Here is a 20,166-nt window from a genome sequence, read left to right as displayed (position 1 = left end):
CTTAACTCTACACAAATTACTCCCAAACTGAAAAGGAAACCAGCCAGTACTACATTACCAAACACATGAAAAAAAAAGTGCTGCCTAGTAACTGGTCACACACTACAATAGCTTCCACTTAAAAAGTCACTTATTAAAAAATATATATCCAGATTCTATACTGCATCCACAGTTAATCAATGAGTGGCATCACATGTGAAAGAAATGCTATGAAAGTGGCTAAGTATTTTCATATCTTACTTTGAGAACTTTGTTTTTTATTCTTCTACTGTTCCTACTGTTGTTTTCCCCAAACATTTCTGTTCCAGGGGCATAACTGTGGAAGGACAGGTAATCTAAATCACAGTGTAACTTAAGTTGTAAGGGTGACCCTCCCTCTCAAGAAAGTGATGACACTAAAGATAGATTAAGGTCACATTCAATTTAGTTTTACTCATTTTCAAAGACAGAGAACAAAGAATGTCTGGACATCCTCTGTCTGAGCCCACTGACAAAGCCATTTTGTCATTGACAAAGCCATTCTGTGATTCTGTGATTTTCTTTTCCTAGGATCTAATCGGAATCTTTTATTTGAAGAAAACTTCTCTTCTGATTTCATAATCACTGTAGAAAATACAAGCTTTTCCCATTTATTCTTTATGTTCCACAGTGCCAGTTGTAACTACGTAGAAGGACCAAGTAAATGAGTATTTTAGAAATTTTATTAACACTCATTCTATAATTTCTCAACTCGACAGCCTGGAGCTAAGTTGATAAATAAAACATTACCAAAAAAAAATGAAGCAAAAATCTTACCGTGACCATAAAGGTGAGAACTACGAAGACAAATCGGAACCAGATTTCTACTTGTGAAAACGTTGGATTGTACATTTTCCACTACAAGAAAAGAGAAGAAAAAGAGCTCAACAATGTTTTTAGAGGGTTCACACAACATTCATAATTAACACCTTTTGCAGATACTCAACAGTTTTCTGGTTTCTCGAGATTTGAATGTATAACCAAATTCCCCCTCATCACTATGGAAAGACAAAGATAAATTCACACACATTTTTCTTCCAAATTAAAGCCTGCTTTAGGAGAAGAAAACAAACAAGACTATCCAATGAAAAGATAACCAAAGCAGACTAGTATCATTGCTTATCCTTTATCCTGCCGCTTGGTAACACACTCATTGTGTTGTCACACCTCAAAGCATTTCCTAGAAATCAAGGAGCATCCTTTTTGATCTCTCTCATGTTCAAAATTTGAACTTCAATAACTAAATTCTGTGATCTTCTTTATTACCAAGGTCAAATACATAAACTGGTTATGAACATGCTGATAAGGTAGAGCCGTGCTTTCTGAAAGGAGTTTGTTTTCTTAAAGTTTGTTCTTGTTTTAGAAGTGAGAATAATAAATGAGCTAAGCAGACACAAGGAAGTCTTTTGAGGGTTAAGGAACAAAAGCTGCCTTAGTTCTCTAATTATTAGATGGGCAGAAATATTCATTATGAAACGTCATTTTGCTTGAACTCTGTTGAGAAATTATATCTGGCCTGCTTCTCTTCAGAAGTAACTTGTGAAATGCATGTACCACATATGCTCTGCTCATGTGACAAGAAGCTTTACCTTTCAATAGATTTAGTCTGCCTGTAAACCCCTATCTTGTCTTTTTACTTTAAGTGCAAACATATAATGAAAATCTTATTCCAATTGGAAACAACACAAGCCACTGTACGAACAAAACAAATTGGTATGTTCACTTGCTATGGGAAAGCGGAACCACTGGATTGGGTTTTTGGTTATCTACATAATGGAAAGCATGCAAAGCGAGGTGATAAAACACAGAACTATAGATGCCCCAATACCTCACCCTGCTTGAAATCTGGAATTAAGCACTTTGCTTTTTATTTTCTCTCCCTCTACAGCTTATTTTTAATAACATGCTTTATACATTAGAATACATCAAGAATCAAGATTCAGGAAGCTCATTTAGTACACAGAAGCCATTCTTGCTTTACAGTAAACTTCCTTTTTCTGCCTGCTCTAACACACGTAATGCTATATATAGTCAGAATACAACATAGTAACTAGTATTACAAGTTCAGTTTAGTTCCATCTTCTCCTAATTCAAGCATTTCTAAACCTCTATCTGGAGTGATTCAACATACGCTTTTTTTTTTCCCAAACTGTTTTATAAACAGCCCTTAGCACTGTAACTTGCCCAGTTCATTTTGCTAGAGACTGCCTGCTTATTTCAGCTAAAGAAAACCATTTCCCCTTCCTCATAAGCAGAGTCAAACCATTTTTTCATTTGTCTTTGTGTCTCAGATCTTTCTGGCCAGTGCTTTTGTAGAGTCTAGAAAAATCCTGCTAATTCAGACACACCTCCCGGAAAGGCTATAAAAGATAGCAAGCTTTAGAAAGGTAAGATCTCTATGTGAAAATGCAGAAAACTGGATGTTCTAGTCTAGCTTGTCTACCATTAAATACCTCCTAGGAATTACACTAAAGTTATCTGTCCCCAAAAACAGGGACAGAAGTTCTGAAAGAAAATGCTTTCCCTATGAAGATAAATATCACTCCAGAACATTAATAACACAAATGCTAAAATAGCTCTGAAACCAGCAGTTACAGAAAGCTTCGTAATGATGTACCTTCATATTTCATGTTCAAAATAAGGAAACTTTTTTATTACAGCTAAAGCAAACTTCTCCAGAGATCTCTTTTGCTACTAGAAAGCTTTATACTTACTGTGAAAGTAATATTCTGTATGGCATATGTTAACTTATTTAGATCTTCAAAACTAACAAATATGTTGTACTGAGTGTAGTTCAGGTAGCCAAGGTGAGCAACAATGATTTCGCTGCATTTCTGTGAACACATACAGGAAAGAGTAATATTTAAAAACTTTCAATTTATTCTACAAAATTCATTGGTAACATAGGTTAGATAACTTGTTTTTGCGTAAGTAGAAACGAGTGATTTTTATTACGCATCTTACCAACAAACAAACTTGATTTATGTTATACACTTTCCGTACAAGAACATCAGCTATTCTCTTCCTCAAGGACTTCACTCTGGATAATCTGTTTCAGACATCTTTCAACTCAAAACTTTTAGTTAAAGTTTTACTAGAAACTCAGAAACTTCTTGGGTGGGAAGAATTATTTTTCCCTGAAGCACAGAAGCTACCTGCTTTCAAGCAAATGCTCTGCTAGTTGCTGGACAAGAATTTTTCCTCTCCTCTAGAGCCCAATACCTGTTTTTCTATTCAAACGTTCCTTCTCACAGTACTGTAAATCTGTTTAATCAGCACACAGTACTTTGCTGACAGAAAGCTGCAACAAGAAAATGGAGTCTTCTTCAGGTAAGAGATACAAGCCACAGAAAGAAACAGACTTGCAATGTAATGCAGCATGCACACAAATATGTTTAAAGTACTGCAACAGGGTTTTCTTCAAGCATGCACATACCTGTGCACAGCTGAGCAGCCTTGTCCGGTTGTGAACTCGATTATTAACATAGGGCGCGCTTCCATCTTTCACCACTCCAAGCACTTTTACTGTCATAGTAACATTCTTTTTGAGCGATACTGTAATTAAGAGAGAAAATATTGAGCTATTCTGCATGCAGAAATCTCAAGAGGAGATCCAGATAAAGTTTAAAATGAATAAAATATAAAAAATAAAACACCCAACAGAACTTGGTTATATGTTACTGCAGTACAGTTCAGTTATAATAATTTCAAAGCAAAAAAGCAAAAGACCTTAATATATTTTGGCATTAAGACATACAGTCCTTGTACTGGATCCTAACACATAAAGAATTCCTGGTTACAGTATTACTCATATACTTATAGGGAAGCTCCACTGCACTGTTAGTAATATTACAATTTATACATATAATTTCTCCCAAAACAGACACAGACTCTCTACGCACTGCTGTCTTCATTGAAATAACACCCACCCTACCCCACACACCTGTTGCAAACAGTTTTCAAGACTAGTTCAATCCATCCCTCTACTGAGGGCAAGGGGTAGAGACAGAGAGACTGTGTCAGAGGAAAATCACAGCCACAAAGAAACAGAATCATGTACGCAACAAGATAGAATATACAAAATTAGGTTGCTACAGCAGTTTCCTAAACTCTAGGTAACAATCTTACCATCATGCTGATCCAACTCAACTACACAGGTCAGCCACAGCTGCTGGTTATAAGTAGACAGTGGTGGCGAACTTAAATTAAAAGGCTTCAGCTGTTAAAACAAAAACCCCACCAAGGTTAGCATCAGTCATAATATTACACGATACATTTGCAGTCGTAACAATAAAAGATACATAAGTAACAATATTTTCAGGAACAGATTTAATATGTGATATTGCAGGGACAGTATTGATAGGCACCCCACATATACATGTTCCAGTGAAGCAGCTAAAGCAGCACCTAATCTAATTACTTCAAATGATGAGACTGGAGAAAGGGTATATTTAACATTACAGATACCGAGTAAAACTATTTGGATAATCCAACACCATTTATTGATCCTTACCTTTATGCTGTTATTTAGGTCAGTTCTTGCTACAGAAGTTTCAATTACATTGGGACCTACACAGTAAACAAGAAGGAAGAGAACAATACTGAAGGATCACTGTAAATACAGGATTTCAAAACATTGTACCAAGTACCTCCTCGCTAAGCAGGTAAGTAGCATCCCACTTGGCAGATGTTCTAACTGAAGGGCAAGCCACTTAGGCTTATCAATATCATCAATAAACTTGGCCAAAATGTCCTGTCACCCCCCCCCCCCCCAGATTCCACTAAGACTCTCTGCCATAATATTCCTGAGTATAAATAGGGTGTAAATTATTAATCAAGAACTCCATGCATACTCCAAATTACAACAACAAAGACATGGTGCATCTTCCCTCAAGCTATGTGCTGTACATTGTATGTTTCCCTTCCTGTGTGTTGCAGTCATGAAAGTAGTTGGCTGCAGAAAAATCCAAGTAAGCAGCATAGATGCTGCTGTTACAGCACCTTGAAGCCCAATCTATGGCTGCAAAAGCATCTGAAAAAACAGCTTTTTTAACTGCACTTCTCTCTCCAGTTTTTATGGCCCAACTGCTACCATTACCCAATTTACTTGGAAGATAATGTCTGTATCACATTGTACTCACAACCAGACACATTACACTGTATCTGACCGAGCAATGATAACGCCTTTCTATGTACATATAGTGTATTTGACTGCATAATTACTGACAGTACTTTGTAGCTTGTGCTGGATCTCGATTGCATTGAGCTGTTTAAGCAAGGCAACCTACAAGACTGTTTAGGAACAGTGCTCAGACCAGCCAGACTGGAACCATTCTTTTCTATAAAAACGGCAAGCTGTAATATATTATATATACCATCACAATATATGAAATGGTTTTAAGTTGAAAGAGGGAAGATTTAGGTTGGATGTTAGGGGGAAGTTCTTCACTAGGAGAGTGGTGAGGCCCTGGAACAGGCTGCCCAGGGAGGTTGTGGATGCCCCGTCCTTGGAGGTGTTCAAGGCCAGGTTGGACGGGGCCCTGGGCAACCTGATCTAGTAAAGGTGTATGTTTGGTGGCCCTGCCAGGCAGGGGGGTTGGAACTACATGATCCTTGAGGTCCCTTCCAACCCGGGTCATTCTGTGATTCTGTAATAAATGTAATTGCACCGAAGTTCTATAAACAAGTTCTCCTAAAAACCACAATCCATTCAATCAACAGCTTCAAGTCAAGCTGTAGAGGGAGATGTCCAGCTTTCAGGGTTTATAAATGAGTGAGCTCACTTTGGGCAAGAATCTTGTATTAGCTGACACAACAGTTAAGATAAAAATGCAGCACTTTTGTCTCAGAAAGCATAATTGATTCTCTGTAAGTGCTCAGAGTTGATTAGTCATCATATTTCAGAAGTTAAGTATTAATCAAAAAACACCAGAACAAAACTTTCTGAAGAGCTCTTTTTTAAAAATAAACCAAAAGATATGAAAAAAATAAATAAATACTGGAGATCATAATCCCAGTTTTCAAAACGGAACAGCATCCAAAACAATAAGTCAGTTCTACTGCTGTAGCTGCTGCTACTTTAGCAAGCAATATACTAATGTTTTTTAAAGCAAATGACAAAAGCATCTTGTGGTCTTATATTGAATAAAACAACAACAGATGTACTTAAATTATGTTGTTGTTGCTTTCCTTTATTCTTGCTAAGTTAACAGAATCACATTGGGAAGCAGACAACCAGTCTGAGGTGAGGAACATGAAAACTGCATAGGTACAGAAAATGAGTTCTGCACCTCATCCTGTCCTTGTTATCTCTGTGGTGAGATGAGTGCAAAGACAAAGTGGGAAAAGAGAAAGTGAGCAAGTGTAACCTGGGAAAAAACAAATCCACACCTGTCTTAGGTTGCAAGAACTGAAGAGAAACCGCCTCCTCAGAGTAAACTATTTTCTTTACTCAGGTAAGTAGTTAAGACTACTAACCTTCCCAAAACACAGAGCAGTTGAGTATGGGGAATGGTGTAGATAGGTCACATGTAAAACTGGATGCATCTCCCACCTTTTCATTTACCTAGTGGGTTTGGTGAGTTTAGCTCAGACTGCACCCTTTGAAGAGTGAATGCTCTATTGTTCGTGCCCCTCCCTCTGCTCACAGGAAGCATGAAGCTGTCAGCCAAAGCCATTAAAAATCACCACAGCGTAAGTGGTTCTCCTCCCAAGGTAAACAACTTTCTTTTAAAAATAATTAAGTTACAATAACGAACTGCGTCAACAAAGCCATCCAACAAACCAGTCTCACCAGGAAAACAACTCTCCAGCTTTGCCAACTCCTGAAGGGAACCACAGATGAGTCCTGGAAGCCAGGCACAGTGCAGATGTTGGAGTGTTGCTTACAGTAGCCCTGGAACAAGGGCACCCACAGCACTAGTGCAGGCAGATATAATGCATAAGACCAAAAGCTCTATTTTAGGACTAACTCTTAATTAAGAGTGATATTCTCAAAGAGCACAATTGGCTCTTCGCCCATTCTCACATAAAACAATTTGAAGCAATTCCTGCAGCTGATACTGACCTAATTCCAGTTTTCCATTTTGTCATTCATATAAAACATAAAAGTATTTGTTCAGTATTTCAGTTACAGAATAACGCCCTTCAGCAAGTCAGAGGAAAAACACTGGTTTATCTTCAAGAAATGAAAAATAGCCTGTTTGGACATTATGCTTCTACAGTAAGTCAAGCAACAGAAAAGAGGGAAAACCACAGGTCAATTTTTAATGCTACCATGAACAAAGTACTTTCTATAAGGTATGGATAAACACAGAAAGCCCAAGTCAGGCAGGACTGGATGAGCCAAATGCCTCTGCAGGCCTCTTCCTCCTAAAAGGAAGCGAAGAATAAAGACAGGTCTAGAGACAAGTGAAGATGGTTGTCAGTGAGGAGCACAGATCATGCCAGTTGACAGAGAAATATGATGTCAAGTGGGGAGCTGTTAAATGGTGTAGCACAGTAGCATCCCTACAAAAAAAAACATGATAGAAGAAACGTTCCTCCCCTGTAAGAAGTAATATTACCTCAGGGGCAGAATGTTCATTAACTTACACCCACACCCGTAACTATCAGCACACTAAGACAAAGAATACAAAAAGGTAATGTTTTAAAAAGGCAACATCCTTACCTGCTATTCCTATGAAGACTGTCAAACCAAAACAGACAAAGAATACCACAAAGACCAGGACAAAATGTCGTTTGGACAGCGTATATAATCGCATTGGTGCCAACCTAAAAAACAAAAGAAAGCACAGAATTAGCTGTCAATCATAGTTCTAAATTACAAAAAACCAAAAAGTCCCTGTAGCAGTTGGACAGATCAGTACAATGGAAAAGGTGTTAAGACAAAGGTGTGAGGACAGAAGGACCGGCGAAATAGAAAGGTACTATAAATGAAAGGAGGAAGATCGCTCACCCGCATCAGAAGAGTCCAGGCTCACAAAGGAAAGCTTCACCAAGGACAGGTCTCCAGAAAGAGATCCTTCCCCAGTGGCAGTCAGCCCTTAAGAGAGGTGCAGCCATCCCTACCGGTCACACAGCTGAATTGCCTTCACCTGCGCTCCCAGGGCTGACCGGGTCCTATCCCCAGGGGCTCAAGCAGTGGTTTAGGCCGTGACTCAACAGTTACCATACAGCCCCCTTCACTATTCATTCCTCCACAAAAAAAAATTAAACCAATCTTTGTGGTAACATGAGATATTAAGAAAGAGACTGTAAATGTTAAAAGTTTGCACAAAGTGGCTTTACAGGACTTTGGATAGCATCAGCAAACACAAGGTAACTTTTGTGACTGCCTGCACTTGCACTGAGCAATAACCCAGACCAGTTTAAAAGGTCACAACAGCTGATCTCCCAAGGAGTGTTGCACATAAAGTTCACAAATAAGAACAGATCAGATCTCTGCTGCAGAGACCATCACTCAGAGGCCTCACAGGCAAATGTAATTTTAATTGCTTTAAAAGTGATGTAATTTTGACTTTCAAGAATCCCAGGTAATAGAGGTGTTCCAAACCAAGACTTGTCTGCACAGCTTTTGCACAGATAGAACTACACTACTTTTCCTAAACCAAGGCCTTAACACCTCAGCCTTTATGCACTTAAAAGCTTTTTCTCTTGTGCTAGTATTAATAATTAGACATATTATCTGACTGACACTTATTCAATGGTACCTTTAGTTCTACAGATGACCCAGTGCTCCTTGTTTAGCTAGGAACATCACATGTGGGGTGTTCTCTTGATTTAACAAGAGCTCTCTAATCTCAACAAGAAAATGCCTTGAATACATGAAAATTATTTTAGAAACACTGATATGCCTACACTGAACGTAAAGCTATAGTGGACATCACATGCTCCCTGGTAAAGCACCCAATGAGGACTGCTCAGTACATGAAAACTAGCTCCATGAGCTGGGAACAGCTGAAATGGAAGGAGTGACATATATAAGCAGGGAACTATCATGCATACCTTAGCTTATATATGGGAATATACTTAACAGCCATAACCTGGTGCACGTTACACTTTTGACTTGCTAAGCACATTCTTGGCTCTGCGGATGAGCTTCCAATTTTCCAACTTTTTGTAGACATTTGGAGGTGTATTACAGGAACATGTAAAGCAGCTTCACCTCCTGAAGGGAAAATCACCAGGGCTCCCTCAGCCAGCACTCACAGCTGTACAGTCACCAGCATTCAGCAGCTTCCCTTAGTACTGCGCCAGAACACAGGTGTGCTCACAAGCTTTCGAGGAAACCTGTTCCAGACATTGACTCATTCTTCATTCCAGTTTCCCTGGATGGTGCAACACCTAACAGTCAGAATGGGTTTGCATACACCTGAAAAGCAGGTGTGCTGACACTTTACAAGGAGAGAAAACCAGACGGAGAAGAGACATGCTATGTGTTCTCCCCTTGTCTTTCACACTGCTGTATTGTATCCATCTCAGGCTGTTGTACCAACAGTTATCAGTATCTGGTACTTGCATTGCCATGTCAGCAGCAATCACTAATTGTAAATCACAGAGTATACTGCCCTTCAGAAAGGGGGAGTACTCCTTAAAGCTCCAGTCTGTAGGATAACAGAAGCATTTCATCTCTTTAAAAGAAACCCATTGATTTCTGACCCTTTAAAAGGTCTGAAAATACAAACTTGTGGAAGTGGAAGAGCCGAAAACAAACAAGTGAAACGTGGAAGGTAAACTATTCATTTTCATTTCCTTGTTTATCACAACCAAAAGCAAACTTCAAGCAGGCTGGATGTACCACACAACACATACAGAAATCAATTACACATAAACATCTTCTGAAAAGGTCATATCTACCACCAAGACAGAGGAAAGCAAGAAAGGACAGAAGGAAACAAAACATTAGTAACTGAGAGCCAAGGCTGAAGAAATACAACCAAACTGAAATAAGAAGAGGAACAAGAATAACAAGTCAGACCCACAGAACATTTCTATGAGGTTTCAGGTAACTTAAAACACACTGATAAATATTGACCCGCGTTGGAAGTGATGGAAGACATACATCTGTGGATTAAAGTCCTACGTGATCAGGTAGGATAACTGAACTTCGCTCTCAAAACTGGTCTGTGAGTCCACAATTATGCAGCATACAGCTGGCTAACAGAAGCATCCTACGTAGTAACAATTTGGAGGTAAAACCGGTTGTGTGACCACACTGTTAGCAGTCCTTCAGAAATGCCTACTGACACAGCACCAAAGTCCATTCTAGTGCATTCTCCAAAGATTTACAAGAATAACTCTCACTCCCTTCGGAAGCCAACTGCTATGAAGCTAGACCTTAAACTACAGTGATCTTGGCCAAAACACAGTTAAACATCAAGGCTTTTACTCACAAAACCAGTAACATTGGAACCCAGCAGCTTACACCCCAACACTTCCAACAGCGCTGAATTGATACAAGTGCTGTGCCAGAGAACTTTCAGACACTTTGTGAAAACACCTCACTGCTTTTAAGTCACAATAACCACACAACACTTCTTTTTTTAAGAGCAAACAAGAAAGCTCAGCCAAATATTAACTGCAGTTATCATGACAGCCAACAACAATTTATTGCGCTCCTACAGAGTGTCGTGTTTTTCCCCTCCCTGCACTCATAGAATTTCCTTGTCACTCTGCGGTGCCCCATTTCAGCCTGTCACCACCTGACATAACAGGCAGATAAAACAACCCTCCTGCACACTCACTGTCTTACATCTGCCTTTTGGAAAGAGATCATATAAAATTTATGAACACTGATAAACGCAAGTAGATGATTTCCTATCAACATCTGGAAGGCCTAAAAAGAATGAGACGTTTAAGCCTGACTCTGGAAGCACTTGTTCAAGGAAGTAAAGAATCGTGCTTCCCTTTATCGGTGGAAGAAGCCTTCTTAGTCCAGCCAAGGCAGTCTAATAAGGCTCAAGGAAAAACATCCCATGTTCACAGGTCTGTCAGGAAGCTTCCACGCTCTGTTTGGATTTTTAAGCTAACTCAGATAGAAAATGATATTTTATAGCTACATTAGATTAAAACTAACTGCAAAGGAGCAGAATGCACAGAGATATATTAGACATCTGAAACAGAAGTCAGTAAAAACTAAGCTACAGCAATGTAACTTGTGACAAGTTTGCGTTTGTGAGCAATGGAAACGCATACATGTAATAACTGCAAGCTTTCAGTAGCCATTCACATAACAGAATCATAGAATCGTAGAATCATAGAATGGCCTGGGTTGAAAAGGACTACAATGATCATCTAGTTTCAACCCCCCTGCTATATGCAAGGTCACCAACCACCGGACCAGGCGTACAGAACAGATGTAAAGGTGAGCTACATTTTGCCCTTTGAGCCATGCTTTGGGTCAAGGTGTTACACAACTGTTTGCCTCAGGCTATTTGCCATTTCCTCAACATCACATCCCTTGCCTGCACTATGCAGCCTCTACTACAACGTCATCACTAAAAACAAGCCATTTTACAGTTATAATGCTCATCACTTAAGAATATCACTTCCAGATGAGGAAGATGGGACACAAGTGGGATTAAGAAGCAGTTGATATCAAAACCACAAATAGTTTGCTTTTACTCATGCTTTTTAGCCTATAATGCTCTGCCTTCAAATGCAACTTTCACACACTCTCAAATGAAAGCGTAGGAACCACTCCAATTTAAAGGACTGCATTTAGAATCATTAAGACTGGAAAAGACCACTAAGATCACAAAGACCAAGCATCAGCCCATTCCCACCATGCCCACAAACCATGTCCCTCAGAGCCACATCTTCACAGCTCTTGAACACCTCCAAGGATGGTGACTTCGTCACCTCCCTCAGGGACCCATTCCAATGCCTCACCACTCTTTCTGAGAAGGAATTTTTCCTAAATTCCAACCTGAACACTCCCAGGCACAATCTGAAGTGTTTCCTCTCATCCAATTGCTGTTACCTGGGAGAAGAGGTCGATATCTACCTCACCACAAGCTCCTTTCAGGCAGCTGTAGAGGGCAATGAGGTCTTCCCTGAGCTTCCTCTTCTCCAGACTGAACAATCCCAGCTCTCTCAGCTACTCCCCATCAGACTTGTGCTCCAGACCCCTCACAGCTTTGTTGCCCTTCTCTGAACACACACCAGGGCCTCAATGTCTTTCTTGTTGTGAGTGATACTCCAAGTGTGATCCCACCAATGCCAAGTACATAAGGAATACACTACACACATCCATAGCACTGAGACTACCTGCACATACCCAATTTCTTCCTTTTAGAGGCCTTTGCTGACCCCACTGTCCCACAGCACATCTTGAAGACTCACAATGTCACAGTTACAGCTAAGGAAGGATGCGAGACACAGCAGCAGCAGCACTATGTGATAGTTACAGGACAGCTGAGCACAGTTACATCACACAGCTCCTGTTTGGTGGCTGTTTGATGTCCTTTCTGTGTTGCTCACTGACCACCGAGTGCTCAGCCAGGCTCATCGCTCTGCCGATGCAGGGGGACACCAGGGGAACAGTTCTTTCTCTTGCCTTCACTGCCACAACCCGAGACATGGAGTGTTTTTATTCACCATATGGAAAGAAAACTTTCCACATGTGTTTTCTCGGGAGTTTCCTGACTCGCACAAATCAAGTCAAATAACCACAGACACCAACCCAGCCTCACCGATCTATTTCCTTAACGAGAAACGGGCCGGGCCGCTGCCAGCTGTGCGGTCTCTCGCCGCGCTCACAGCCGGGCTGAGGGGTAGAGGCGGCGCCCCCCACCCCACCCGGCCCCGGCACCTTCCGCCATCTCCCCCCAGCAGCCCCCCCCCGCCTCCGCCACTCACGGCTCCATCCCGGCGCCACATGCGCGGTGCAGGCGCCACTCCCGCCGGCCGGCGCCGCAGCCGTGGCAGGACCGGCGGCTCAGCCTCACGGCGGCTTCCGCCTGCGTCAGCCACCCGCCGCCCCGAGCCGCCACGGGAGCGAAGGGCGACGCCGCTGGGAGGGGGCGGCGGCGCTACGGAGAGCGGCAGCGGACACGGGGCGGGAGGGGCGGCCCCAAGCAAGAAGCGGCTCCTGTGCTGAGGGGGAATCGTGTTCGGGAGCCGGGGATGGAACCTGAGAGTGAGCCGTTACCTCACACCCCTCAGGAGTGTCTTCATTTTGCACAGGTGCTGCGATGAGACTGGGTTTTATTCTGCCTTCCTGCTGAGGCTCCCGAGGCTGGGCAACTGCTGTCAGTGCCGCTGGTGGGGATTATGAGAATTGGTGAACCGGGGCTGTTGCCAATTTGTATTTTGTGCCCGGTTTTGATGGCCGTAACATTCGGTTCTGGACGGCTGCGCTGCAATTAGAATCATCGGATCGTTACGGCTGGAAAGACCTCTGAGATCATCGAGTCCAACCGCCAACTCATTGCCACCACACCCACTGACCATGTATGTCCCTCAGTGCCACATCCACACGGCTCCAACACCTCCAGGGATGGTGATTCCACCACCTCCCTGGGCAGCCCGTGCCACTGCAGCACTGCTCTTACTGAGAATAATTCTTCCCTAATATCCAACCTGACCCTCCCCTGGTACAACTTGAGGCCATTCCCTCTCATCCTGCTGCTGCTACCTGTGAGAGGTTGGCCCCAGAGGCACAATGGGTATCACAGCTCAGGATGAGACTCAGAGCTACCTGCCGGCATTAGCATTAGCATGACATATTACATATGTCATATATGTAGGGTCCAGCTGCCTCAGTGTGATCCCAGAAATAAATCACATGAATCAACCGACGTACGATTAAAAAACATCTCCTCCATGCTTCCATTAAAAGCTTGCTTAGGTGGCCAGCTGGTTTCATTGCAGCCCGTTTTTAAAGGCACTTAACATCAATAATACACTCTCGATAATTTTACTTGATTAGCCTAGGGGTAATTGACATTGTTATTGGTGAACTGCCAGCCCTGTCTGCCCCCGTGTGGCTGCAGTGAACCCAAAAGAAGGCTGCTGGCAGTGGGTCCAGCCAGCAACACCAGTACCTATCACCTCAGTCAGGACTTGCAGCATGGGGGATCACACCATAATTCAGGCCCAGCTGTGTCCTTCACACTGGAGCCATTCAGGGCAGCCTGTAGGTTAATCTCTTAATCTTGGAGCATTACTACTAACCTTGACGTCAGCACGGTGCTTCCCTGTATAAGCTAATAGGTCAGCAGGCTATGTTAATTAACCTGACATTGTTTTTTCATGAATGCCAAGTTGTTACTTACAGTTAATCAACTCTGAAGTCAGACATTGAATAAGCCACCCTCCTACTCTCTCCTGTGTATCAGGAAGGCACTTTAATTACTTGCTTTCCTATCAACATGTTTCCAGCGTGCTGAACTCCGCAACGTTACCTGAGGGACAGAGTTACGAAACTCCCACAGAAATACATGCCAGTTGACTGCCGAGCTGTACCTTCTGGTAAGCCTGACATACCTCACTGATGACATGTTCAAGAGAAAAATGCTGGTGCTGCTCCACCAGCTCCTCCTGCCATGGCCCAGCAGGCACAGTGGGGAAGGAAGGGACCCACTGGTGGGAGTGGAGACACCAAGGAACGAAGTGCTCACTGAAGAAGCCTGTTTGCAGCCATTTTTCAGGGCTAAAAGTTAGAACAGGCTGTGAAACTGCTGTCATAAATCGAGGGCTGATAGGATAATGTATCACTTTTCCCTTCTTCTGTCTTCTCTAAGGTCATCTACTGCACCAAGCACCTCCTGGCACACCAATGACTTATGTAGGAGCATTAAGTCCACCCAAGCGTGTTCTGGGGTCACCAATTATGTTTAGTATCACATGCATTAATCTGCAAGCTTCTTTTTTACAAGCATACCACAGATTGCCATGTTGTCTTGAGGGAACTATTAACCCAGACAGATGGCATTGACTGGCATGCTGAGGCATGGATAACCCTGCTCTCCTCATCCTCACTCAGGTGCTGGGTCATCCAACACTTGTTTATGGAGTTCCATACCAAAAGGCACAATTTGGAGACTGTTATGGCTTATTGAACAGAACAAACTCACTAACATGGATTCCCCTTCATCAGTATAGTATGAATGAATGATCTGCAGCTTTGAGGAGCGAGGATGACATAGCTTGAGATAGCTGACGAGCCTCTCACCTTTATTTGTCACCTATTCCTAAGGAGCAGGCTGCTCACAGATGGCTGTTGAACCACATGTTAAAAAGAGCACAGTGCCTAAAAAGAAACCATCACCAAAAAGATGTCACTAGACTGGGACAGCCTCAGAGCTGATTCAGAAGTGACTCAGCCGCCATGCAGTGAGAGCACATCTGCTTGGAATAAGAGCTTCACCAGCAGCCTCTGAGCTAGGTCATCCCCCTCGCCAACTCCCCAGACCCTGAGGACAAGCACATACTGACATAATGCATAAGCACAGTCGAGAAGAGCTACTAACCTGCCAGCCACAAAGGGCACAAAGTTTGGTATTCTTCCATTCCTGTATCACCTCTGCCCCAAAGCCTTTCAGTCTTGAGTGTTCTCGTTCCCTGTTGGCACTCCCTAAAATGTCCCTACAGAACTCAGAAATGAGACTGCAGCAGCCAATGTTTTATTTATTTATCTTTCCTGGCAAATATTGATTACCTGCAAACTCAAGCCCCTCTTCTTCCCTAATGCTTAATGGACCAGACCTCTCAATTTCCATAAAGGCAATGGAAACTATCAGTCAATGCCAAATGGCTTGCTCAGTCAGGAGGAGGAGAGAGTTATGACTGGCAGTGGTCAACAGTTACACATATATACAGTGCATGAAGGGAAAAAACATGCTCTTATATGCTTTTACTGTCTTTTCACTTTGTTGCTCTGATACATAACTTGCTTTTAGTAATCTCACTATTTTAGACAGCCTTTGTTTTGCAGGCCACACCACAATTCTTTTGTCAAATTTCCAACATGTCTTCTGTCTTCAGAGCAGTGAGGCTCCCCATTGCATCTTTGAGTGTGCTCATCTGTAATGTGACCAAAAGTACTGAATAAAATAGAGAAAAAGGATGAAATTCTTAATTATCCTTCCTTCAAATGAGAGTTGGCTGTAAGAAGGATGCACTATAGTATCTAAGACTAGTGACCAGAAATCTTCTATCTTACCAAGAATCTAAAAGCAGATGGCATTGCTGCATCCATCCATCCATGAATAGCAGGTATGCAGTCACAGTAGCAAGAAACTTACTTGATTTAAGTCAGTGAGATTAAGAAATCCAATGACCTACGCAGGAGAACTGTGCAAAAACACTCAAAAGTAATAATGCTCAGACTCATAGTAAAGATGAGCTCAAATGGACCTTGGAAGGTGCTCAGCCTTTCCTTTTGCCTGAAGGGAGTAATCACCACATCCATGTCAGTTTCTGGTATGCACTTGTCTTGTAAAGCAGTCATTCCCATGTCCTTTTCCATAAAAATATTATGTGACTCCTAATTCCCCAACCTGTATTTCTGAATATTATTGTTTGTGTAGTTCCTGGCATTTGTTTGTCCTAATTTTCATTCAACTTTTTTCAGATCATTTCTCCGAGCCAAAATTTCATTTAATTTATAGCTCTGTCCTCCAACACATTTGGAGTCACAGAATCATTAAGGTTGGAAAAGACCACTAAGATCATCTAGTCCAACCATCATCCCATCCCCACCATTGCCAGTAACCATGTCTCTTAGTGCCACATCTACAGTCTCTTAAACACTCCTGGGGATGGTGACTGCACCACCTCTCTAGGCAGCCTGTTCTAATGCACTGCCACTATTTCTGAGAATATTTTCTTTTTCCTAATATCTGAATACCTGAAAATTCCTTGGCACAACTTGAGGCCATTACCTTTCATTATGTTCCTAGCTTTGTCAGTCCCTGAACACGAACACCCTCCAGCTATTAGGAACACAGCAGACAGGCACAGAAGCAGTGTACAGCCTATTCAGGACATCCACCACTCCTAATCCACCATCACCAAGAACTATAATAACCTAACCAATTTTGTAGCTCTCCCACCGCTGTTTCACGGCTTTTGTATACTCAGCTACACAGAAGGGGATAGGCCTAGAGCAGGGCTGTATAGAGAGACATCAGCACCAGGCACCTGATGCTGGAGACAGAAGGGGGGTGTTGGGTTGGCTGTGCAGCGCCTGGGGAGCTACCAGACATCAGCCGGGCCTTGTGCCTTAAACCGACCCTAGATCTGCCCCCCTAGAACCGCCCGTCGGGACACCCCGCGTTCCCCACTGCCAGCCTCGCGGAGCCACCGCTGCGACAGTCCCGCGCCGAGCCTACCGATAATAGCGGTCATCCTTATAGGGGGTGAGGTCCTCCCTGATCTCCCGGTAGGTCTCCCGCACCCGCTTGCAGAATCGCTTGAGCTCGCCGCACAGCGGGCTGCCGAAAGAGGCGAAATCCGCCTCCATGCCGCCTCAGGCGCCGCGCTCCGCCATGCCGCCGCCGCACGGCCCGCCCCGCGCCGCGCTGCGCTTCGGGGTGGGGCCTCCGCTTCAGCACCACGGACAGCGACAGCCGCGGAATAAACGGCAGTTCAATGCCTTATATACATCTATACGCAAACCATTCCATTCTTAAAACATATTAATGAATACCCTGATTATTCACGATCTCTTTTACCTTCCTGCCCCTCTGGCAGCCTGATATGCATAAGATAAATTCTATGCTAAATCCTCTTTTCGTGGTCATAAGGCTGTGAAGGGCCCAGTGTTAGGAATTACGCTGTCTGGCCTTTCAGAGTGGCTTCTACTGATGTATTCTCATTTGGAATAGAGCTTTGTTGCCTTCACCTGTGTTAAACTTTGAATTTTCCTCAGTAAACACATTATCAATTCCCACCTTAACATTTTCCATGAATTCATGTCAGCTATGGTATGCACACTAAGAATGAAAGCTTGATGCTACTGATATGTTATTATTGTTTCCAGTCAGCATAGATATAAATCTCACAATCTGCTTTAGTATCCTTCCCATGGTAGCATTTTCCCTATCTGAGTTCAGGAAGTCAGGCTGGGCTGTTTTGCAGCCTTGCCTTCAGTCTACATTTTATCCCTTGTTATCAGTCGACTTCCATATGTCACCAAGATGAAGTACACGAGATGTCATTTGAAGTGGTGTAATAAAGGAGGGACAACATGGATCCCACCATAAGTAAGGAGTGGAAGAATGATCTTTAACTGTGAATTTCTCCTTCCCAGCTCTGGATATTTCAAAGTCTGAAAAGACAAAAGCAACAAGATAAAAGCCACACACTCACATATTTAGGCTGGAAGGCTACAAACAACCCATGAAATGTTCTGGCAAAAGGTCCAAAGGGGAGCAAAGAGACTCACCACTTTAGGGCAGAGTTTGATCTTTGAAGCCACTCTGGAACTTAGGCAGTGGACTCAGAGGATCAGCTGGTCTCTCATGCTCCAGTAGCAACTTTCTGCATTTTGCGATGTGTGACCATTCAGCCTCTACCAGTGCATGCAGATAGTCATTAAGCAGTGCTACCTTGGAGTGTTCATTTCAGTGTAAATGCTTCACTGGAGACTAAAATTAAGCCACATTTCCTCTCGAAGCAAGAATTACAATTCTTAATATATATGTTTGGTGATCTCAGACTTAGACGGACGAGTTAACAGTGGGATTTTTAAATATTTACCAAAAGGAAGAAACAAAACATTTGTGGCTTTGGATGAGTAAAAACACATTCACTGCTGGGAGTTATATAATCAGTGTAGCAAAATAACAAAAAAATATGCTCAAAGATTAAAACTCTTCAGCATATAATTATATGTCTCACAAACAGTTTTGACAAGACCAGCAAATTCCCTGCACTTTGAGGAGAACAACTTGCCATATGCATTTCAGGGCACCTTAAGAACACTTCATCAAACACAGCAACTTCTGTGTCGGCCTTGTTTGAGTTCTGCTGCTTTTTACAGTTCCTAATTAGAGACAGACAGCACCAAACCGCATCTGGGAACAGGCCAACCTAAAGCAATGCTGAGAATCCTATAAATCTCAGTAAGATGCTAAATGTCTGGAACTTCATACATCCCCGGGGGGCTCGCAAGCTCCAGTGAGGGGGAGAACAGCCCCAGGAGTCTGCTACTACGATGTGATCAAGCTCAACATCTGCTCAGTGCACTTCATGTAAACAGGGTTTATTTTGTAGGTGGAGCTTAGCAGAAGCCTCCAACACAATTTTCCTTCTGATCCCCCCCATGTATAGTTAGAATTTTACAGCGTTTGCTACATGTATTAGATTCTGATGGTATCTAAATACAAAGCTTGGAAATCCAAGTAAATGCATCAGGATTGTTACCTCAGGCTCTTTCAGAAGGAACAGGAGCTGGTGCTGAGAAGGTGAAGGAATATATGCTGCCAACTGAGGTCCTTTTTTTTTTGTTTTTCTTTTCAACAAAAGAAGAAAAAGCACAACCAGACACAGCTGTTTAGCAAATATTTTCCCCTTCAAAACTGTTCTGAGCTGGAGAGAGGCAGCTTCAGACTACAATAACTGCTGTTTCCCTTCAGAGGGGAGCTTAGGACTGACACGTCAGATTGCACAGAAAAAAAAAACACATGCTCAAGCTGACTTTCCCAAGGTAAGACAGTATAAGCTGCTGCCATCAGGCTGCAAATACACTTCTGGATCTAGCTGCCTGCAGGAGCTGTCAGTGAGCATCCCTGAATAGGATGAGTAGGAACTGTGCTAAGCCCCACAGGAACTTCAAGTCTTCGGTCTATCCTGCCATCTCCTTCACTACTGCCTCGATACTGGAAAAATATAACCCCTGCCTGCCCCCGAACCACCTTGGTTTGATTGTTTCCTCCTGTCAAAAAACCAGTTGGTCACAGTTGATCAGTTCTATGCCTGAGGCTGTTGCCATACAGCCCTTACTGCTCCTGCAGAGGAACACAGGGGTGTGCTGGGCACTGGTAAGTCTTGGGGAGCTCAGCAGGAGTGTGGCACTCATACTGATGCAAGGCTGCGCATTTATTTGAAGAGTGGCACAGAAGCATTGGCTGGGGCTGCCCTTGACAGATCATCTTTAGCAAATAATCTCTTAGCTGACAGGGGCTCTGGATCCACAGC

The 20,166-nt window shown here is 42.8% G+C and overlaps 1 protein-coding gene across 4 annotated transcripts in view; it reads right to left on the bottom strand.

The window, feature by feature from the left end:
- Positions 1–17,533, bottom strand: part of TMEM181 (transmembrane protein 181) — a 29,914-nt gene extending 12,381 nt beyond the window's left edge. The window contains exons 1-7 of one of the 4 annotated variants that reach the window (XM_015858338.3): positions 17,358–17,533; positions 7,688–7,791; positions 4,532–4,587; positions 4,147–4,237; positions 3,455–3,573; positions 2,733–2,852; positions 796–876 (exon numbers count right to left, since the gene is read on the bottom strand). In XM_015858338.3, coding sequence (XP_015713824.1) covers positions 796–876; positions 2,733–2,852; positions 3,455–3,573; positions 4,147–4,237; positions 4,532–4,587; positions 7,688–7,791; positions 17,358–17,488 — 702 coding nt within the window. In that variant the 5' untranslated portion in view covers positions 17,489–17,533. Of the gene's footprint in view, positions 1–795; positions 877–2,732; positions 2,853–3,454; positions 3,574–4,146; positions 4,238–4,531; positions 4,588–7,687; positions 7,792–7,975; positions 8,205–12,879; positions 13,042–13,171; positions 13,313–17,357 lie in introns of those variants that run through there. The other 3 variants (XM_015858339.3, XM_015858340.3, XM_015858341.3) reach the window with 3 other exon arrangements.
- Positions 17,534–20,166: the final 2,633 nt, after the last annotated feature.

This window comes from Coturnix japonica, chromosome 3, assembly GCF_054131305.1.
Source record: "Coturnix japonica strain WE chromosome 3, WE-NBRP24, whole genome shotgun sequence".
Classification (NCBI taxonomy): Eukaryota; Metazoa; Chordata; class Aves; order Galliformes; family Phasianidae; genus Coturnix; species Coturnix japonica.
Note: the sequence above shows the minus strand (reverse complement) of the source record. Positions and strands in the feature narration are given on the sequence as shown.